The sequence below is a fragment of the Hemitrygon akajei genome, unplaced genomic scaffold (assembly GCF_048418815.1).
Source record: "Hemitrygon akajei unplaced genomic scaffold, sHemAka1.3 Scf000061, whole genome shotgun sequence".
Taxonomy (NCBI): Eukaryota; Metazoa; Chordata; class Chondrichthyes; order Myliobatiformes; family Dasyatidae; genus Hemitrygon; species Hemitrygon akajei.
The window spans coordinates 1,159,725-1,179,032 of NW_027331947.1; the positions used below are offsets into that span (position 1 = coordinate 1,159,725).

At 46.1% G+C, this 19,308-nt stretch overlaps 1 protein-coding gene across 1 annotated transcript in view; it reads right to left on the reverse strand.

Annotated features, from left to right (window-relative positions):
* Nucleotides 1-5,678: 5,678 nt before the first annotated feature.
* Nucleotides 5,679-19,308, reverse strand: part of LOC140721753 (uncharacterized) — a 38,373-nt gene continuing 24,743 nt past the window's right edge. Inside the window, exons 2-4 of the mRNA XM_073036551.1 lie at nucleotides 14,299-15,036; nucleotides 6,164-6,346; nucleotides 5,679-5,711 (exon numbers count right to left, since the gene is read on the reverse strand). Coding sequence (XP_072892652.1) covers nucleotides 5,679-5,711; nucleotides 6,164-6,346; nucleotides 14,299-15,036 — 954 coding nt within the window. The remainder of the gene's footprint in view (nucleotides 5,712-6,163; nucleotides 6,347-14,298; nucleotides 15,037-19,308) is intronic.

Genomic DNA, 19,308 nt, shown 5'->3' on the forward strand with positions numbered 1-19,308 from the left:
AGTTAGTTCTCACTGGGGCAGAGGCTGGACATTTACTGAATTTGTGTGGAAGGTTTTACTCGGTCATTTGACCAAATGGTTCACCAGCAAGTCCACACTGAGGAGTGGCTGTTCACCTGCTCTGACTGTGGGAAAGGATTCACTAAGTCATCTAAACTGAAGCTACATCAGAGAGTTCACACTGGGAAAGACCATTTACCTGCTTGGACTGTGGAAAAGGATTCACTGGCTCATACCAACTGAAAGTACATCAAAGAATTCACACTGGAGAGAGGCCGTTCACTTGCTCAGACTGTGGGAAGGGATTCACATGCTCATCTAAATTGAAGGTACATCAGCGAGTTCACACTGGGGAGAGGCCATTCACCTGCTCAGACTGTGGGAAGGGATTCACACAGTCATCCCAACTACAAGCACACAGGTCAGTTCACACGGGGGAGAGGCCGTTTACCTGCTCATACTGTGGGGAGGGATACATTTTGTCATCGCAGCTACTGAGACACCAGTCAGTTCACACTGGGGAGAGGCCGTTCAGCTGCTCAGACTGTGGGAAGGGATTCACTCAGTCATCCACACTAATAGCTCACCAGCGAGTTCACACTGGGGAGCGGCCATTCACCTGCTCCGTCTGTGGGAAGGGATTCACTTCTTCACCTGAAGTGAAGGTACATCAGAGAGTTCACACTGGGGAACAGCCGTTCAGATGCTCAGACTGTGGGAGGGGATTCACTTTGTCATCTCACCTAATGGTTCATCAGTGAGTTCACACAGGGGAGCGGCCATTCACCTGTTCAGACTGCGGTAAGGGATTCACTCGGTCATCTCACCTATTGGCACACCAGCGAGTTCACACTGGGAAGCGGCCATTCACTTGTTCAGACTGTGGTAAGGGATTCACTCAGTCATCTCAACTGAAGGTACATCAGCGAGTTCACACTGCAGAGAGGCCGTTCACCTGCTCAAACTGTGGGAAGGGATTCACTCAGTCATCCCAACTGAAGGTACATCAGCGAGTTCACACTGGGCAAGGCCATTCAGCTGCTCAGACTGTGGGAAGGGATTCACTCAGTCAGCCCACCTACAAGCACACTGGTCAGTTCACACGGGGGAGAGGCCGTTCACAGACTCAAGCCTGAATTATCCCTCTGTGCAGACGCTATAGTGTAGCATACACAGTAGCCCACGCAAGTGGCCTATGTCGTTGTGAGCATTTTTACTTGTGAGTTCGTGTGTCTGCGTTGCTCTGGCAAAACGCTAGTTGGTGTTGGGGTTCTATGGCACTGTGTTGAATTGACTCATGTGGAGTTGGGAACGATGGCGACTGCTGAGTTCATCTTGTTGGAGTTGGAGCTAATAGATGTTGAACAAGAGTTACTTTTATTGAAATTACTGTAGCGCAGAAAAGAGAGAAGTTTTTCCATTTCTTAGTGTAGTTCGTGACGTCCAAACCGATGTTTGTGGAAATTTATTTGCATGAATTTCATGTCATTTGCCATTCTTTATAATATACCAATGAAGAGTCGTACAAATGTAAATATTTTCTGACTTCCTCACTTAACCTCTCCTCGATTTGGCCCATTTTCCAACTTCGAAGCAACAGGAAATCCCTAGGAGGAAATGTGCTGCTACCAAGCAGACCCATTACAGTTCTGGCGGTCTGTGACGCACAGTTACATTTTCGTAAGGTGCGCTTTAGGCTACGGCATACGGTATGGCCTAGGGTGCCGCGTCAGGTACGTGGCTATGCGGAGCGTATGGCGTAGCTTACACGGTGAAGCATAATTCAGGCTTCGGTGTGTGGGAAGTGATTCACTTGGACATCTCAACTGCAGAGACACCAGCGAGTTCACACTGGGGAGAGGCCGATCTCATGCTCAGACTTTGGGAAGAGATTCTCTCAGCGAAATCAACCTGATGTGCATGACTGAGTTCACACTGGGGAGAGACCCTTCACCTGCTGTATATTTCGGAAGCGATTCACTCAGTAATCTAACCCTATGCAACTCTTGCTTCAGCTCGCAGCTAAATATAGGGGGTGATAACCCCCCAGCCCGGCCAAACTGAAGAAATCTTGTTTGGGTGGATGCTGTGTGATGTGTGCCCTGTTACAAATCAGTACCCTGAAATAACATACAGTACTCAATATGTGATTAAATGACTGAGATGTATAATTCTTACTTTGACTATATGGTTAGTGAAGTAATCAAAAAGAAAGAAAAAGGGCCCACGCTCTTCTTCTCATCTCTCGCCAGCAAAAGGCCATGAAAATCTCTCTTCCAGACTCACAAGGAAGAACATTTCTGTCATTGGATAGCCGAACACTCCAAAACCCTGTTATCTCTAGTCTTACCCTAAACATTGCTGCTGCAGAGAAGCCATTAACTCAGCAGTGAAACATTGCAGAGAGTACACTGCATCAGCAGTGAAACCTTACAGCGCGTTACATTTGTGACACACTACCGGGTTCACACTGGGGAGAAAGTTTCAATAAGCTGCATGCTGGATATTTGTCCATCACCGTTGCTGAATGCAATTTTGAGAGTGATTGTAGGTGTTGAACTCTGCAATTATTGCTGCTGCTCACCACACCCAGTTCTCCATCCAGGTCACTGGGCATAGAAGGAGTTTCTTCTGCTGCACATTCACTTTTAATAGGACTGGAGTTTAATATTCTGGATCTGTGACAAATAAATCAGTTCTATTTTAATCACTATCTCTGGTACTTAGTGAATTTATAACACACCTAGTGTACAGTAGAGAGTCAACTCAGGCCGGCTGGACCTGATTCTGTTCCACAACAGATCTTTCAAATCCTCCCCTGTTGTTCACCTCTCACTCTCCCTGTGGTGATGGGTTCCAAATTGTCATCACTCTGGAAGAAGAGGTTTCCCTTGAATTTCCTGCAGACTGAAGAAGTCGAGCTGACTGCAGTTCTGTCTGAGATGTTCTTCACTCCTCAGATCTCAGGCTGAGGAAGAATGACATTGGGAGTGAACGTCCTTATTCAGGGCTCATTTGTCACCATCTCGTCTGCTCAGATCGTTGGGATGTCTCCCATGGAGGGTCATACTCATTCCACTGGTTAATGTTTTCTTCCAGAGTGATGATTTATTTTTCTGAGTTGGCCTCTCATGTACGTGTTCTGGTCTGTATTTCTCATCACGATTACATATACACACATGGAGTGCTGAATCCTGTTCATTTATGATGAAAATATATAGGAGGGGTGATTGATATATTCGTGGCCTCAGGTGGAAGGAGTCAATTTTGGAAAACCTAGCACATTTATTTTTCAACGTAGTCCCGTCCTACATTTACACACTTAGTCCAGCAGTGGCTTGCAAAGGTTTGGGCACCCCTGGTCAAAATTTCTGTTCCTGTGAATAGCTCAGCGAGTAAAAGATGACCTGATTTGCAAAAGGCATAAAGTCAAAGATGACACATTTCTTTAATATTTTAAGCAAGATTAGATTTTAATTTCCATCTTTTACAGTTTCAAAATAACAAGAAAGGAAAAGGGCCCGAAGCAAAAGTTTGGGCGGCCTGCATGGTCGGTACTTATTAACAACCCATTTGGCAAGAAATACAGCTTGTAAATGCTCTTTGTAGCCAGCCAAGAGTCTTACAATTCTTGTTTAGGTAAATGTCTGGGTTCAGTCATAAACAGCAAAGTACTGATGTGGAAATTACAAATTAGAATATTATTAGAGTCACAGAGAGCAGCAGCAATGAAACAGGCCCTTCGGCCCCTCCAGTCAATGCCGACCTGTTTTTGTTGTTACTGCCTACTTCCAGCTACCTGCACCAGAGCCTCCATACACCTCCCATCCACGTCCTCACCCAAATTCCTCTTTAGTGTCTAAATCAAACCCACATCCTCCACTTCCACTGGCAGCTCATTCCACACTCTCACCAACCTCTGAGTGAAGAATCCCCCTTCAGATTCCCCTAAAATAATTCACTTTCACCCTGAACGTATGTCCAATGTCAGGGTGAGAGGGAGGACGGGGCAGAGAGGGAAGACAGTAAGGGGAGGGGGTGGTCGAATGCGCAGAGGGAAACAGAGCGGAGAGTTTATACTTAATATCTTTAAGAAAACCTAATTGTTTGAATTTGCTGCAAACCTACTCTCCATATCCTGTACATTCTTAACCAAATTATTGATCTAGATGACAAGTAGCAATGGTTGATGTTCAAAGAATTCAACAAACTGTGCAAATGCAAATATCATTAAATATCAATGAATAATGAGCGCAATGGGGTGTAACCCTGGGGAACCTCACTAGCCCCGGGCCTCGAGTCCAATAAACAGCCTCCCACCATCACTCTCTGCTTCCTACCATCAAGACAACTGTGCATCCAGTGAGCCAGCTCTCCCTGGATCCCGTGTGGTCTGACATTCCACAGCAACTTACCATGTGAACCTTATCAAAGGCCTCACTGATGCCCATATCGGCCACGATCCTGGGACAGAGGTGTCACAGATCCGAGGGCATAGATTTAATCAGAGGATGAAGAGGTTTAGAGGGATCTGAGGAGGAGATTTCTCACTCAGAGAGTAGCTGAAACCTGGAACACACTGCCCGAGGTGGTGGTGGAGGCAGGTCCCTTCACAACATTTATGAAATGGATGAGCATTGAAACTGCCGAGATACAGTCGGCTATGAACCAAGTGCTGATAAATGGGACCAGTGTAGACAGTGAGTGGATGGTCAGAACAGGTATGGCCGGCCAAAGGCCTGTTTCCGTGCTGTGTGATCCACCACTCCGGACATGCTAAATTAACGATGGTGGCACCGCAAGGCATTGATTTCAAAACTCCACACCCCTCTCTAACCTGAAGTAAACCAGACTGAACCCCTTTGTCACCACTGGAAATAGCTATTTCTGTCAAGGTAATAGACAAATTGATCACTTTTGCTAAACAACTGGCAATTGATGAAGTTTCTGTGTCTTCCATTAATGTTGCTGCCTTACAGTAAAACTAACCCTCTCACTGTGTCAGAATCAGTGATTAAATCAGACTCCAAACACTGTGCTTTCATCCCTGCACGTTATAACTGGAACCATCTCACTGAGGGTCTGATGGAGACATGGGATCACATCTCCCCTGCTTCTGACATTTCAAATACCCTCAGAACGGTTTTCTGATTCAGTCTGAAGGTTATTGTACATTCAGCTCGTCGTCAGACCTGACAAACCATGTCTTCCCACAGCTGGTTCCACCTGTTGGTGTGTCCTCTTTCCTCCACCTCCAGGGAAGCTGCATCTCCACACTAACTCCTCACTGGAGACGACTGTCTGTACCCGTGACACAGGAAATCACATCACTGTCACTCTCCTGATACCGTGTCTGACCTGCTCACCTCCGGGTATCCTCCATCAACAAGCTCCTTCCTCAGTCACCGTCTGTGAGATTATATTAAAACACAATTACTGTTGAACGATCTATCAGGCAGCTCCTGTACCCCTCCACCCCGGACGTTGGTTTCCTGATTAAAACTGTCTCTCCTCAGCCCCTTACCCATTCCCTTTCCCTTTGCAAACTCCAGATATGCCAGCTGATGCGAATCCACTGTGAGGATATTTATATCTCACAGGAGGATGTAGAAACCCGTGTTGTTCTCTGATACAGAGGTCACTGACACCCCACCGCCATCCCAGTCTGCATCAACAGCCTATGACCGTGACAGCTCTTCCAGGCACTGGGGCTTTGTAACAAACACCATGTTAGCAGCAAGATTAGACAGTAATTCATTTGAAGAGAGAATTGTTGCTTCCTGAAAGGACACGCGAGCGTCCGATACAACGGAGCAAATCCTCCCCCGTTCACAACTTTATTTGACCCGGGTCACGGAACGTCCGATCATCCCACTTTCTCACAACAGCAACCCCACCCACACCTCCCCCCCCCCCCCATTACAGTTCACCCATAACCTCTACCCCCACACCCCACACACAGACAGATCCCCTTCACCCGAAACCCCTCCCAGCCTGGGAACCACAACTAACTGATCCCACAGCCCGGGCTCGGGCGCAAAGCTAAAACCGGGGCTGCGGGACCGGAGAGCCCGGAGCCTCCAGCCGTCCGGCAGAGCTCGTTCCCGACACTTTTCATAGAAACATAGAAAACCTACAGCACGATACAGGCCCTTCGGCCCACAAAGTTGTGCTTCCACGGCAGCCGGCCCCCGATTTCCACCAAACCCGTGATCAGACCCTTCTTCACGGACGCCTGAACAGAATAATAGCTACGGTCGGCACTGCGCCTGCGTTTAGCAGGAGGTTCTGGGCTGCACCAGCCGTGGCCGGGGGTCCCTACAGAGGGACCAGTGGCCGGAGGTCCCTACAGAGGGACCAGTGGCCGGAGGCGGGAGAGACAACGGAGAGGTAAATCACAAACACGACAAAGTCTGCAGATGCTGGAAATTCAGAGCAACACAAACAAAATGCTGGCGGGACTCAGCAGGCCGGGCAGCATCTATCAGACAGAAAAATCAAACTCCCACCCCACCCCCCGCATAAAAAAGAACGTCATCCCGATCATCAACCCCCAAAACCCACCCCTCCCGCACAAAAGGGAACAATAACATCGACCCCCGATAAAAAGAAAACAACTCTACCCCGCACAACTGCTTAGGATCCGGTGTCACTACTGTGGAGGCGGCCGCATCGGGAGCAGCGGACACAATGGGCGACCCCGGAAGATTCACAGGTGAAGCGTCGCCTCACCTGGAAGGATGTTTGGACAACGGAGAGAGTTCGGCCGTCCGGCCCTTTCACTGTGACACCCCGAACTCCACATCAAATCCGTCCAAACGAATCTGGGCGAACTTTAATGACTAATAAATATAATTCCTCTCAGCGATCAGCTGTCTGAGTGATTCCCTGACTCTGAGAGCCAGGGGTATCTATGGTCCACACTGTCAGGGTTTTGAGTTCACCAGGAGACAAAGACTGCAGGGACGAGAGGTTTTCTGTTGACTAATACACTGTGTGTGGACCCCGCTGGCAATTCTGGTGTTGTGACCCGAATCGAGACAAACACCACGCTGCCCACTCCACCAACAACACGGCACAGCCGGACACGTAACAGGGGACTTCACATCCCACAACACTGGATTCAGTGATGAAACCCGTCATTAATGTTGTTGTCCCACTGAAAAGTCCATTAAGGTGGTTTTGAATGCCAGCGCTCTCCCACAGGTGACGTCAGACACAGCTCCCCACGCGCCTGACGTCACACATGGGCTCCCCACACCGGGATCTGCCCTCACGTGCGCGGTGTCTTACGTCACCCACGCGCTTCTGTGCTCGAGCTTTATCGGTTTAACGGCTGGGCTAATAATCACGTGACCAGCCCCTCCCCCACCGCTGTCAACAGAGGATTCAGGAGCTGCGCTATTCCCATTGGTGCGAAGCGATGTCAATCACTGGTTACAACCAGTCGCGGAGGCGGACAGGCCGAGTGGGCGTTACCCCGCTGAGTCCGTCTCCCGCTCGAGCGCCGACCGCCTCCTCAGAGCGGAGAAAACCTCAAAGTAAATGTCCGCTTTCTGATTTATTTCCATTTCCCTCCGAGGGAAGTTGGGGCGTTTGTGAAGCGTCTCCTGCGGCCGGAGTCTGATGTATCGCTGAGAGGTAGGAGGAGACCGCTCGGCCCGTCGGTTTGATGCCGGTTCCCTGGGGGGATTTTATTGAAAGGATGAAGATGGTGAGAGAGGGGGCGGACAGGATGTTTGTCCCGGTGGGGACAGGAGGGGCTCATCTGTGGAAATGTCTGAGCCCACGGTGGTGCCGAGCAGAGGGATTCACCACATTGGGGGCAAACACCGGCTGAACCAGGGATCCCAGTTTCTGAAAAAGGGATGGACTGTCCGGGACTGTGATGAGGGGAAATGTCTCCATTCCGAGGGTGGTGAATATCTGTAAATCCCCACCACAGAGGGCGGTGAAGACTCGGTGATCGTCCTCACATAAAACAGAGGGCGGCAGATGTGTGGAGACCGAAGGGATCGAGGAAATGAGGATCGGGCAGAAACATGTGGCTGAGATGGGAGAACAGCCGCCACCTTACTGATGGTTAGAGGGGCTGAATGGCCTCCTCCTGTGGCTTCTCGCCTGATGTTTCAGTGTTCCTGTCCACTGAGTCCGGAGGAATGTGAACAGAAATGAGTGCTTATAAACACAGAACTGATTTAAATGAAACGTGAACATTTCCTGTTTGGGTCTGAATTATGTTTTGGACCGGGATGGGAATTGAGCCGGTGACTCTGTGACCTGGGGGTGGAGTGAAAGGGATCGGGGAAGATATGGTGTGGAAAAATAATCATGTATCTGGGGTAAATATGGAATAATGTGGGGAATGCGGCGGATGGGTCGGGCAGCGTGTGAGGGGCGAGGAGCAGAGTCACAGCGGTTCAGGAGGGAGACCCTCCACCCGTCACCTGATCCCGTTTCCCGTTCATGTTTTTCTGCAGATCTGCAGCATCTGCGGGTCACTGCTCTACGTGTACGTGTAGCTTCACCTTTCCCCGTTCAGACAAGGCAGTGAGATCCGGATCGGTCACGTCCTCTCGTTGTGGGTGGGCAATGTTTCTTTTCTGCAATATTTTCTGCATGTTTCATTCACTGTTTCGACGTGCTGAAGAGTTGCCAATGTTTCTGGGTGTCTGACCCATTTATGTGAGAATTTAGCCATTTGTATTTATCTGAGCTTCTCATAAATGTGTAAAGTTTAATTCAGCTTCACTTCAGAATTTCCAAAGCAACAACCCAGTCAGTCAAATAGTTCCACACAATTAAGATATTTTATTATATCTTTAATTTTTTTTTCTATTTTTGTACTATATATATATATATGTATATTCTTATTTTAAATCACAATTGTTAAAAAAACTATTGTTATGAATTCGGTTCTACTACTACGGCAGGGACAACAAATTTCATGACACATGCTGGTGCTATTAAACCTGATTCTGATATTGATATGGGAGACCCACCACCGGTCACCTGATCCCAGTTACCGCAGATCGTAATGTGAGATTGAAGCATTTTCCATATATTTGCTTTCCACAGAAATGACAACAGTTCAGTTTCCTTCTGCGGTTCCAGAGCAGAAGCTCAGTCTGTCTAATATTTCCACACAATTAAAATGGGAAATTTGTTTATCATCATCATGTACTGAACTTCCAATGAAACTCTTGCCTGACGTACCATCCACACAGATCGATTCATTGCAACAGTACATTGAGCTGATATACAACAAAATAATAAAAGCATTAAGGCTGCAGACAAAGTGCAGTGCAGATAGACATATGGTGCAGGGTCACGTCGAGTTGCATTGTGAGGTTGAGTCCATTTTATCATTCATTTGGCTTATAACTGCAGACAGGAAGCCATTCTTCAGTCTGGTGTTACGCACTTTAAGGCTTTTGTATCTCTCCGCCAATGTGGGAGCGGGATTGCAGCAAGAATGTCCAAGTAATGAGGTTATTTGAGTACATGGCCTGCTTTTCCAAGGGAGGGGAAGTGTAGGAAGAGTCCATGGAGTGGAGGCTTGTTTGTCTGATGTTCTCTGCTCTCCAAAGTTCTCTGCAGTTCCTTGCAGTCATCGGCAGAGCAGTAGCCATACAAATGAGTGAAGTATCGACAAGGAGCTCAAAGACCTCGGCCTTCACCCTGCCTTGTGTAGCTGGATCCTGGACTTACTGTCAGATCCCCAGCAGGTAGTAAGGGTGGGCTCCATCTCCTCTGTCTCTCTGACCCTCAGCACACATAACCCATAGGGTTGTCTCTTTGGCCCTATCTTTTACTCTTTGTGCACCCATGACTTGTGTTGCCACCCACAGCTCCAATCTGCTATTTAAATTTGCTGACAGCACTACATTGATTGGCCTAACCCCAAATACTGATAACAATCAATCAAATGCCTTCTGACGAGGCTCGGTCCAAACAAACTTTTCACCCTTCTTCAGGAGATTGGTCAGAGGAAGAGCGATATCAGCAAAGTTCTTACAGAACGTTCTACAATATCCATCCATTCCCAAAAACCTTCTAAGAGCCTTCTTAGCAGTCAGAATAGGAACTTGAGAAATTGCCTGGACTTTTGCCCGAACAGGAGCCAACTTGCTTTGACCAACATCATAGCCAAGACAGGTCACACTGGCATGTCCAAATTCACTCTTAGCCAAGTTAACTGTAAGGTTGTCCAATGAAAGCCTGTCAAATAGCTTTTCTACTGCAGAGATATGCTCTTCCCAAGTGCCACTCCCTGTAACTAAGTCATCAATATAGGTATCTGTGTGTTCTAACTCTCGAATTACAAAATCAATCATTCTCTGGGATGTTCCTGAAGCATTTTTGTATTAAGATATTGTATTCACACAAACCAGATGGTGTCACAAATGCAGAAATTTCTCTACCTCTGTCCGTCAATGGAACACACCAATACCATTTCAACAGATTAATCTTTGTAAGAAATTAGCTTTTCCAGCCTTATTGATGCAATCATCCACCCTAGGGATAGGATAGGCATCTGTTTTTGTTACTGCATTTACCTTTCTATAATCAGTGCAAAATCTAACACTGCAATCAGGTTTGGGCACAATAATGCAGGGTGACTCCAATCTCATTTTGAAGGCCTAATAATACCATTCTCCAGCATATACTCAATTCCCTGGTCAGCCAATTTACACTTTTCCAAGTTCATGCACTTTGGGTGTTGTTTAATCGGTTTGGCTTGACCAACATCTACATCATGTACTGCGACTGTGGTTTGCTTGGGAAGATCGGGAAATAAATATTTAAACTTCAGAATTAATTCCTTCAGCTGTTGTTGCTTTGGCTGCAGATGAGACAAATTGATAGCAACATTTTCTGGAACAACCGAGTTCATTAGCCTAACTGGGACCATGTTTGGCTTGTGAAAAGTCTCAGACGAGTCAATTGTTTCATTCTCAGGGTTGCCAGTTTCATTTGTTTTGACAACAACACACACAGATGGTACCTGCCGGTCAAAAAAGGCTTTATCATATTTATGTGTACCACTTGTGTTAGTTCGAGTCAGCTGGCTTTTTTACTAACATAATTCACATCATTATTTTGAGAGACTATTTCATACGGTCTATTGAATTTCGCCTGAAGTGGATTTGTCAACATAAGGCAAGCAGCTTATCTCCCACCTGGTATTTTCATTCGCAAGCCCGCTTATCAAACCAACACTGCATTTTGTCTAGAGAAATCTTTAAGTTTTGTCTCGCTAGTCTACAGGCTTGGTAGTTTATTTTTGAACTTCAAATCATAGTCTAACGAGTTAACATCAATCCACCATTCCTTTTAACAAGGTCAAAGGTCACTCTGCGACCAAATACAAGTTCAAATGGAGTAAAGCCCAGTGAATCCTGTACTGACTCTCTTTCTGTGGACAAAAGCAAATGTATTCCTTCATCCCAGTCTTTTCCATTTTCAACACAATATGTCTTAATCATTGTTTTGAGGGTAGAATGAAATCTTTCTAAAGCCCCTTGTGATTCTGTATGGTACGCAGATGATGCAATTTGTTTTGCTCCCAGTTCAGGAACTATCTGCTGGAATAATCCAGATGTAAAACTACATCCTTGATCAGACTGGATTTCTTTAGGCAAAATGAATAAAGTGAAAATCTTGGTAAGAGCCTTCGCCACAGTTTTAGCTTTAATATTTCTGAGAGGTATTGCCTCTGGGAATCTGGATGTAGTACACATAATAGTCAGCAGATACTGATGGCCAGCTTTAGTCTTTAGCAATGGGCCAAAACAATCCACAATAACGTTGGAAAAGGGTTCACCGAATGCAGGTACAGGCCACTGGGGTGAGCTCATTAGGTTTACCCACAACTTGACAAGTGCCTTTTGGAAACTCTTATTCAGGGTAAACATAACTTTATGAGTTAAAGCAAACTGATCTGTTAATCTAGCAGATTCCTGCATAGTGGCAGCATCATTTCCATCTAAATACGACTTTATGTCATAAGGGACGCACCCTCTGAATTCTTCAATTAAAACCAACTCTCTCAAGCTTTTAAAATCATCATTTACATGTTCAGATGTGCACCAGCGGTCAATACACACAAATTTCTCCTAAGCAAATTCTGTATGTCTGGTTCACAGATTTCTTCAAATTTCTAAACTTTTGCCTGTCTGCTTCTGGGACCAACTCATAAGCTTTGAGCACAGCCTGTTTCACTATGTCATAATGTGTGGTGCGTGGCCATGTGGTTAAGGTGTTGAACTCTTGATCTGAAGGTCATGAGTTCCGAACCTCAGCCGAGGCAGCGTGTGTGTCCTTGAACAAAGCACTGAACCACACACTGCTCCTGCACATTTATAGCCCAGTGGCGATGATTGGGGCAGCATAAATAAATAAATAATATGCTGCTTCAGCAACTGTCAAAGCAGAATAGGCTTGCTAAGCCTTCCCCTTAATTACACTTTGTAAGAGAATGTTCTGTCTGCTTTTCTGCCTCTCCAGCCTGAAACTGCCTCTGCCTTTCCAGAGCCTCCCATCTTTAATTTTTCTAACTTGTACTGGAGCTCAAGCTCACGAGGTTTACTTTCAGGAAACACCTCCAGCTCCTCCACTTTAAACACACCCTCAGATACATAATGTTCAGCTATTATCCTCTGCATCTGTGCCCTCCTCATTGTCAATTTCACTTTAGCAAGTATTAACGTTTTAGCAATACTCAACAACTCAATCCTTCTGGTGTCCTCTAATGCCTGAGAGGTTCACATTTCCAGATATCTATCAACATCCATTGCTGCTGATTTTCCACACACAAATAAATCAAAAGAGATTTCCCCAATGAAATCGATATTAAATCAATCCTTAAATTTGTTCATATCCCAGATGCAGGCCCCATTTTGTTACAAACCGTAACGCTTTAGAAACGAACTAGCAGCAACAGACTACTCCCAGTGGCCACACATTTTAATTCCACATCCCATTCCCATTCTGATATGTCTATCCATGGCTTCCTCTACTGTCAAAATTAATCCAAACTCAGGTTGGAGGAACAACACCTTATATACCGGCTGGGTAGCCTCCAACCTGATGGGATGAACATTGACTTCTCTAACTTCCGTTAATGCCCCTCTTCCACTTCTTACCCCATCACTGATATATTTAATGTTTTGCCTGTTTTCCATGTCTCTCTGGTGCTTCCCCCCCACCTTTCTTTCTCCCGAGGCCTCCTGTCCAATGATCCTTTCCCATCTCCAGCTCTGTATCACTTTTGCCAATCACCTTTCCAGCTCTTAGCTTCATCCCACCACCTCCGGTCTTCTCCTATCATTTCGCATTTCACCCTCCCCCCACTACTTTCAAATCTCTTAGTATCTTTCCTTTCAGTTAATCCTGACGAAGGGTCTCAGCCTGAAACGTCGGTAGTTCTTCTCCTTATAGATGCTGCCTGGCCTGCTGTGTTCCACCAGCATTTTGTGTGCGTTGTTTGAATTTCCAGCATCTGCAGATCTCCTCGTGAGTGTTATGTGTATAAATAGAACTCCCAAATTATTGAGCTCAGGGGAAACAAGGCTTGGAGTCTTGAGATGGTAAAGTATGAAAGTTCAGTTCAACCACAGAATAGGTGATGAGAGAGATATTTGTAATCCAGGGTAAATGTTGAGAGAAGGCAATTATGTCATATTCCACAGGTTCCATGGTGGTAAAACGAGACCAACAGTCGCTGTAGATTTTATCTGTCATCCTTCCAAATCCACATACTAATTATCACCCGAAGTGACTTGTCATAAGGGGTATCGTCTTCAAATGAATTACCACACCACAGCCAGGCAAAGATTGACACATGTACGGTGAATAGATAACCCATGTGGGCAAAGGAAAGTTCCAAACAGTGACCCTTGGCCACTGGTTCCCTGGTTTCGATTCTTCCATTTTTCCTCCTTCGTCTCCGTCTGACTCTGAGTGTCTGTGTCCTCGGTTAAAACTAAACAAGCTGTAAGCGATGTGAACAAGCTGCAAGTCAGACTGATTTGCCTTCTTAATCTCTCTCTCTCTCTCTCTTAAAATGACAGTCTACAGCACACAAAACCTAGGGATTCATAACAATGGCCACTCCCCATTGTGAGCTGACAGGTGTGCCAGTAGGTGGGATGACTGAGTGAATCCTTTCCCACATTCTCAGCAGGTGAACAGCCTCTCTCTAGTGTGAACTCGCTGATGTTTCTGTAGGTGGGATGACTGAGTGAATCCCTTCCCACATTCTGAGCAGGTGAATGGCCTTTCCCCAGTGTGAACTCGCTGGTGTCTCTGTTGGTTAGCTAACCGAGTGAATCCCTTCCCACAGACTGAGCAGGTGAACGGCCTCTCCCCATTGTGAACTTGCTGATGAATCTGTAACTTAGCTAACTCAGTGAATCCCTTCCCACAGACTGAGCAGATGAATGGCTTCTCCCCAGTGTGAACTTGCTGGTGATTCCGTAGGGTGGATATATGAGTGAAGCTCTTCCCACAGACTGAGCAGATGAATGGCTTCTCCCCAGTGTGAACTCGCTGGTGATTCCGTAGGGTGGATAAATGAGTGAAGCTCTTCCCACATTCTGAGCAGGTGAACGGCCTCTCCCCAGTGTGAACTCGCAGGTGATTCTGTAGGTGGGATGTGTGAGTGAATCCCTTCCCACAGACTGGGCAGGTGAACGGCTTCTCCCCAGTGTGAACTCGCTGGTGACTCCGTAGGTGGGATGACTGAGTGAATCCCTTCCCACATTCTGAGCAGGTGAATGGCCTCTCCCCAGTGTGAACTCGGTGATGACTCCGTAACACAGATGACCAAGTGAATCCTTTACAACACACTGAGCAGGTGAACGGCCTCTCTCCACTGTGAACTCGCTGATGACTCTGTAGGCTGGAAGAGTCAGCGTATCTCTTCCCACATTCTGAGCAGGTGAACGGTTGCTCCCCAGTGTGAACTCGCTGGTGTCTCTGTAGGGTGGATGACTGAGTGAATCCCTTTCCACATTCTGAGCAGGTGAATGGCTTCTCCCCAGTGTGAACTCGCTGGTGACTCTGTAGTTGGGATAAATGAGTGAATCTCTTCCCACAGACTGAGCAGGTGAATAGCTTCTCCCCAGTGTGAACTCGCTGGTGAGCCATTAGGTCAGATGACTGAGTGAATCCTTTCCCAGAAATTCAGCAGACGACCAGCCTCTGCCCGGTGTGGTGTGAACTGATTGGTGTGTCAACAGGTGGGATGACCAACTGCACCCCTTCTCACACACAGAACAGGTGAATGGCCTTGTCCCAGTGTAAACTTGCTGACGTACCTTCAATTGTGATAACCGAGTGAATCTATTCCCACTGTCTGAGCAGGTGAAAGGCCTTTTTCCTGTGTAAATTACAGGCATGCCAGTTGGTCAAATGACCGAGTGAATCCTTCCCCACAGTCTGAGCAGGAAGGGTGGTCAATTGGATCCCTTGCTCCACTTCTTAAACATCTAGACAGAGACAACAAAACTGGTGTGCCATGTTTGAGCTTCCTGGAGATGAATTCCTTCTCATTTTTAACCTGTAAAAACATTTACAAAATCCATCAATGGGTGTAGGACAACATTTCAGATGAGATTACTTGAGTTGCCAAGGTTTGATCTGGTATCACAGTGTTACAGTGAGGTTCAACGAAAGTTGGAGAGAGAAATCATCTCCTGACTGGGTAGAGTGCTGGTATCTGGAATGACCATCAAACTGTCTGATGCTCTTCCTGTCTCGAAAAGAATGGGGCATTTCTGCCGTCTCTAAAAGAATGGGGCATTTCTGCCGTCTCTAATCTGTGCCTTGGCTCAGTTTGACTCTCTCCATTGATATTAATCCCTGTTCCCACTGAGCTGCATGGGTTCCTCGCCCCACAGTAATTGAAACACTCTCACACAAATAGTCTTTCTTGACGTGCTGCTGGGATCTTCTTTTATGTATTATTAACTTAAAGTGCCACAGTTTTAACGCCATATAAAAAATTCCTGCTGAAATGACTGGTTGGTTCGCACAGCTGTCAAAAGGGGTTAGAGTGAATTTTTGTATTATTTCAGGTTCTTGTCACAATCATAGAAAATTTCAACACAGAAACAGGCCCTTTGGGCCATCTAGTTTGTGCTGAACTATTTAAACAGCCCACTCCCACACCTCTACCATCCAGGTACCAACACAAACCTCTTAAATGTTGAAATCGAGCTCGCATGCACCACTTGTGCTGGCTGCCATTCCACAGCCGGATAACCGTCTGTGTGAAGAAGTTTCCCTCATGTTCCCCTTAACATTTCACCTTTCACCCTTAACCCATGGCCTCTGGTTGTCATCCCACCCAATCTTCGTGGAAAAAGCCAGCTTGCATTAACACTATCTGTGCCTCTCTATCACAATCAAATCTCCCCTCAATCTTCTACATTCCAAGGAATAAAGTCCTGATTTGTTCAATCTTTCCGTATAAACCAATTCCTCCAGACATGGCAACATCCTTGTGAATTTTCTCTGAAATCTCTGAACTTCGTTTACATCTTTCCTGTAGGTAGGTGACCAAAACTGGACACAATACTTAAGGCACAAACTAACGGAGATGGGAGTAGACTCTCACATGGTGGATTGGATAGTGGACTACTTGACAGATAGACCTCAGTATGTGCGGTTGGGAGACTGTAGGTCTGACACGGTGGTCAGCAGCACAGGAGCACCGCAGGGAACCGTACTCTCTCCGTTCCTGTTCACCCTGTACACATCAGACTTCCAATATAACTCGGAGTCCTGCCATGTGCAGAAGTTCGCTGATGACACGGCCATAGTGGGGTGTGTCAGGAATGGACAGGAGGAGGAGTATAGGAAACTGATACAGGACTTTGTGATATAGTGCAACTCAAACTACCTGCGTCTCAATATCACCAAGACCAAGGAGATGGTGGTGGACTTTGGGAGATCTAGGCCTCATATGGAGCCAGTGATCATTAATGGAGAATGTGTGGAGCAGGTTAAAACCTACAAGTATCTGGGAGTACAGTTAGACGAGAAGCTAGACTGGACTGCCAACACAGATGCATTGTGCAGGAAGGCACAGAGGCGACTGTACTTCCTTAGAAGGTTGGCGTCATTCAATGTCTGTAGTGAGATGCTGAAGATGTTCTATAGGTCAGTTGTGGAGAGCGCCCTCTTCTTTGTAGTGGCGTGTTGGGGAGGAAGCATTAAGAAGAGGGACACCTCACGTCTTAATAAGCTGGTAAGGAAGGCGGGCTCTGTCGTGGGCAAAGTACTGGAGAGTTTAACATCGGTGGCTGAGCGAAGGGCGCTGAGTAGGCTACGGTCAATTATGGAAAACTCTGAACATCCTCTACATAGCACCATCCAGAGACAGAGAAGCAGTTTCAGCGACGGTTACTATCGATGCAATGCTCCTCAGACAGGATGAAGAGGTCAATACTCCCCAATGCCATTAGGCTTTACAATTCAACCGCCAGGACAAGAACTTTTTAAAAGGTATTATTAATGCTTTTTGAGATAGTGATTTAGATGCATATCATATTTTTTACTGAGTTAAGTATTGTATGTAATTAGTTTTGCTACAACAAGTGTATGGGACATTGGAAAAAAGTTGAATTTCCCCATGGGGATGAATAAAGTATCTATCTATCTATCTATCTATCTACTCCAAATTAGGCCTCACCAATGCCTTCTAGGAGTCAACATAACATCCATCTATTGTTATCAGTACTTTGGTTCATGAAGGGCAATGGGCTGAAATCATTCTTTCCATCCCTATCTACCTGTGATACCACTTTCAGTGAATTAAGGACTTGTATTCCCAGGTCCCTTTCTTCTACAACTCTCCTCCATGCCCGACCAGTCACTGTGAAAGGCCTCCCTTGGTAGGTCATTCCAAAGTGCAACAACTCACACTGGTCTGCATTAAATTCCATTTTCCATTTCTAAAACCATTTTCCCACCTGGTCCAGATCACACTGCAAGCCATGATAGTCCTCTTGCAGTCCGCTAAACCCCCAGTCTTGTTGTCATCCACAAATTTGCTGATCCAGTTAACCACACTATCATCCAGATTACTGATATAGATGACAAACAACAACAGATCCAGCACTGATCCCTGTGGCAACCACTAGACACAGGCCTCCAGTCAGAGAGGCAACCATCTGCTACCACACTCTGGCTCCTCCCAAAGACAGTGTCTCATCCAATTTACTGTCTAATCTTGAATACTGAGTGACTGAACCTTCTTGACCAACCTCCCATATGAGACTTTGTCAAGTGCCTTGCTAAAGTCCATGTAGACAACATCCACTGCCTTGCCTTCATCCACTTTCCTGATAACTTCCTCGAGAGACTGTAAAAGATTGGCTAGAGCCATGCTGTCTATCCTTTATCAGTCCACACCTATCCAAATACTTACAGTATATACTTGGTTCCTGCACACACATTCCAATAACTTTCCCAGTTCTGATGTCAAGCTCACCAACATATAATTTCCTAGTTTATTTTTACAGCCTTTCTTGAACAGCAGAACAACATTATCTGTCCTCCAATCCTCCAGTACCTCACCTGTTACTAAGGATGATTTAAATATTTGTGCTAAGGCCCCGATAATATCTGCACTTGTCTTCCGCAGGGTCCTAGTGAACAACTTGTCAGGCCCTGTGGATTGATCCACAGTAATTTGCCTCAAGACAACAAACTCCTCCACCTCTGTAATCTGTACAGGGTCCATGAAGTTGATGCAGCTTTGCCTCACTTCTATAGACTCTGTGTCCATCTCTTGAGTAAATACGGATGCAAAAAAAATCTCCCCAAGCCTATGTTATCCCTTCATATGGATTACCATTCTGATCTTCCAGAGAATTAATTTTTCTCCCTTGCAATCTTTTTGCTCTTAACATATCTGCAGAATCCCTGAGGATTCTCCTTCACCTTGTCTGCTGGGGCAACCTCATGCCTTCTTTTATTTCTTTCATAAGTGTTCACTTGAATTTCCTGTCTTTCATAAGTACCTCATTTGTTCCTATCTGCCTGTACCTGGTATGCACCTCCTTTTTATTGATCTGGGAGAGGAAAGCCAAAGGGGTGATAGATCTGCATGGTGGGAGGTGGGGGTAAGGAGGGTTAAACTAAAGTTGCAGGGGGAATGGGAGCCTGAATGGTAGTGGAGAGGTTGTGGAGACAGATGTTGTTCAGTCCTCAGACAAAGTCAGGAATGAAAAAGTTGAGCATCGTGCAGTGAATATGCTGAGACCTGTATATTTCAATACAAGGAGCAGTGTAGGA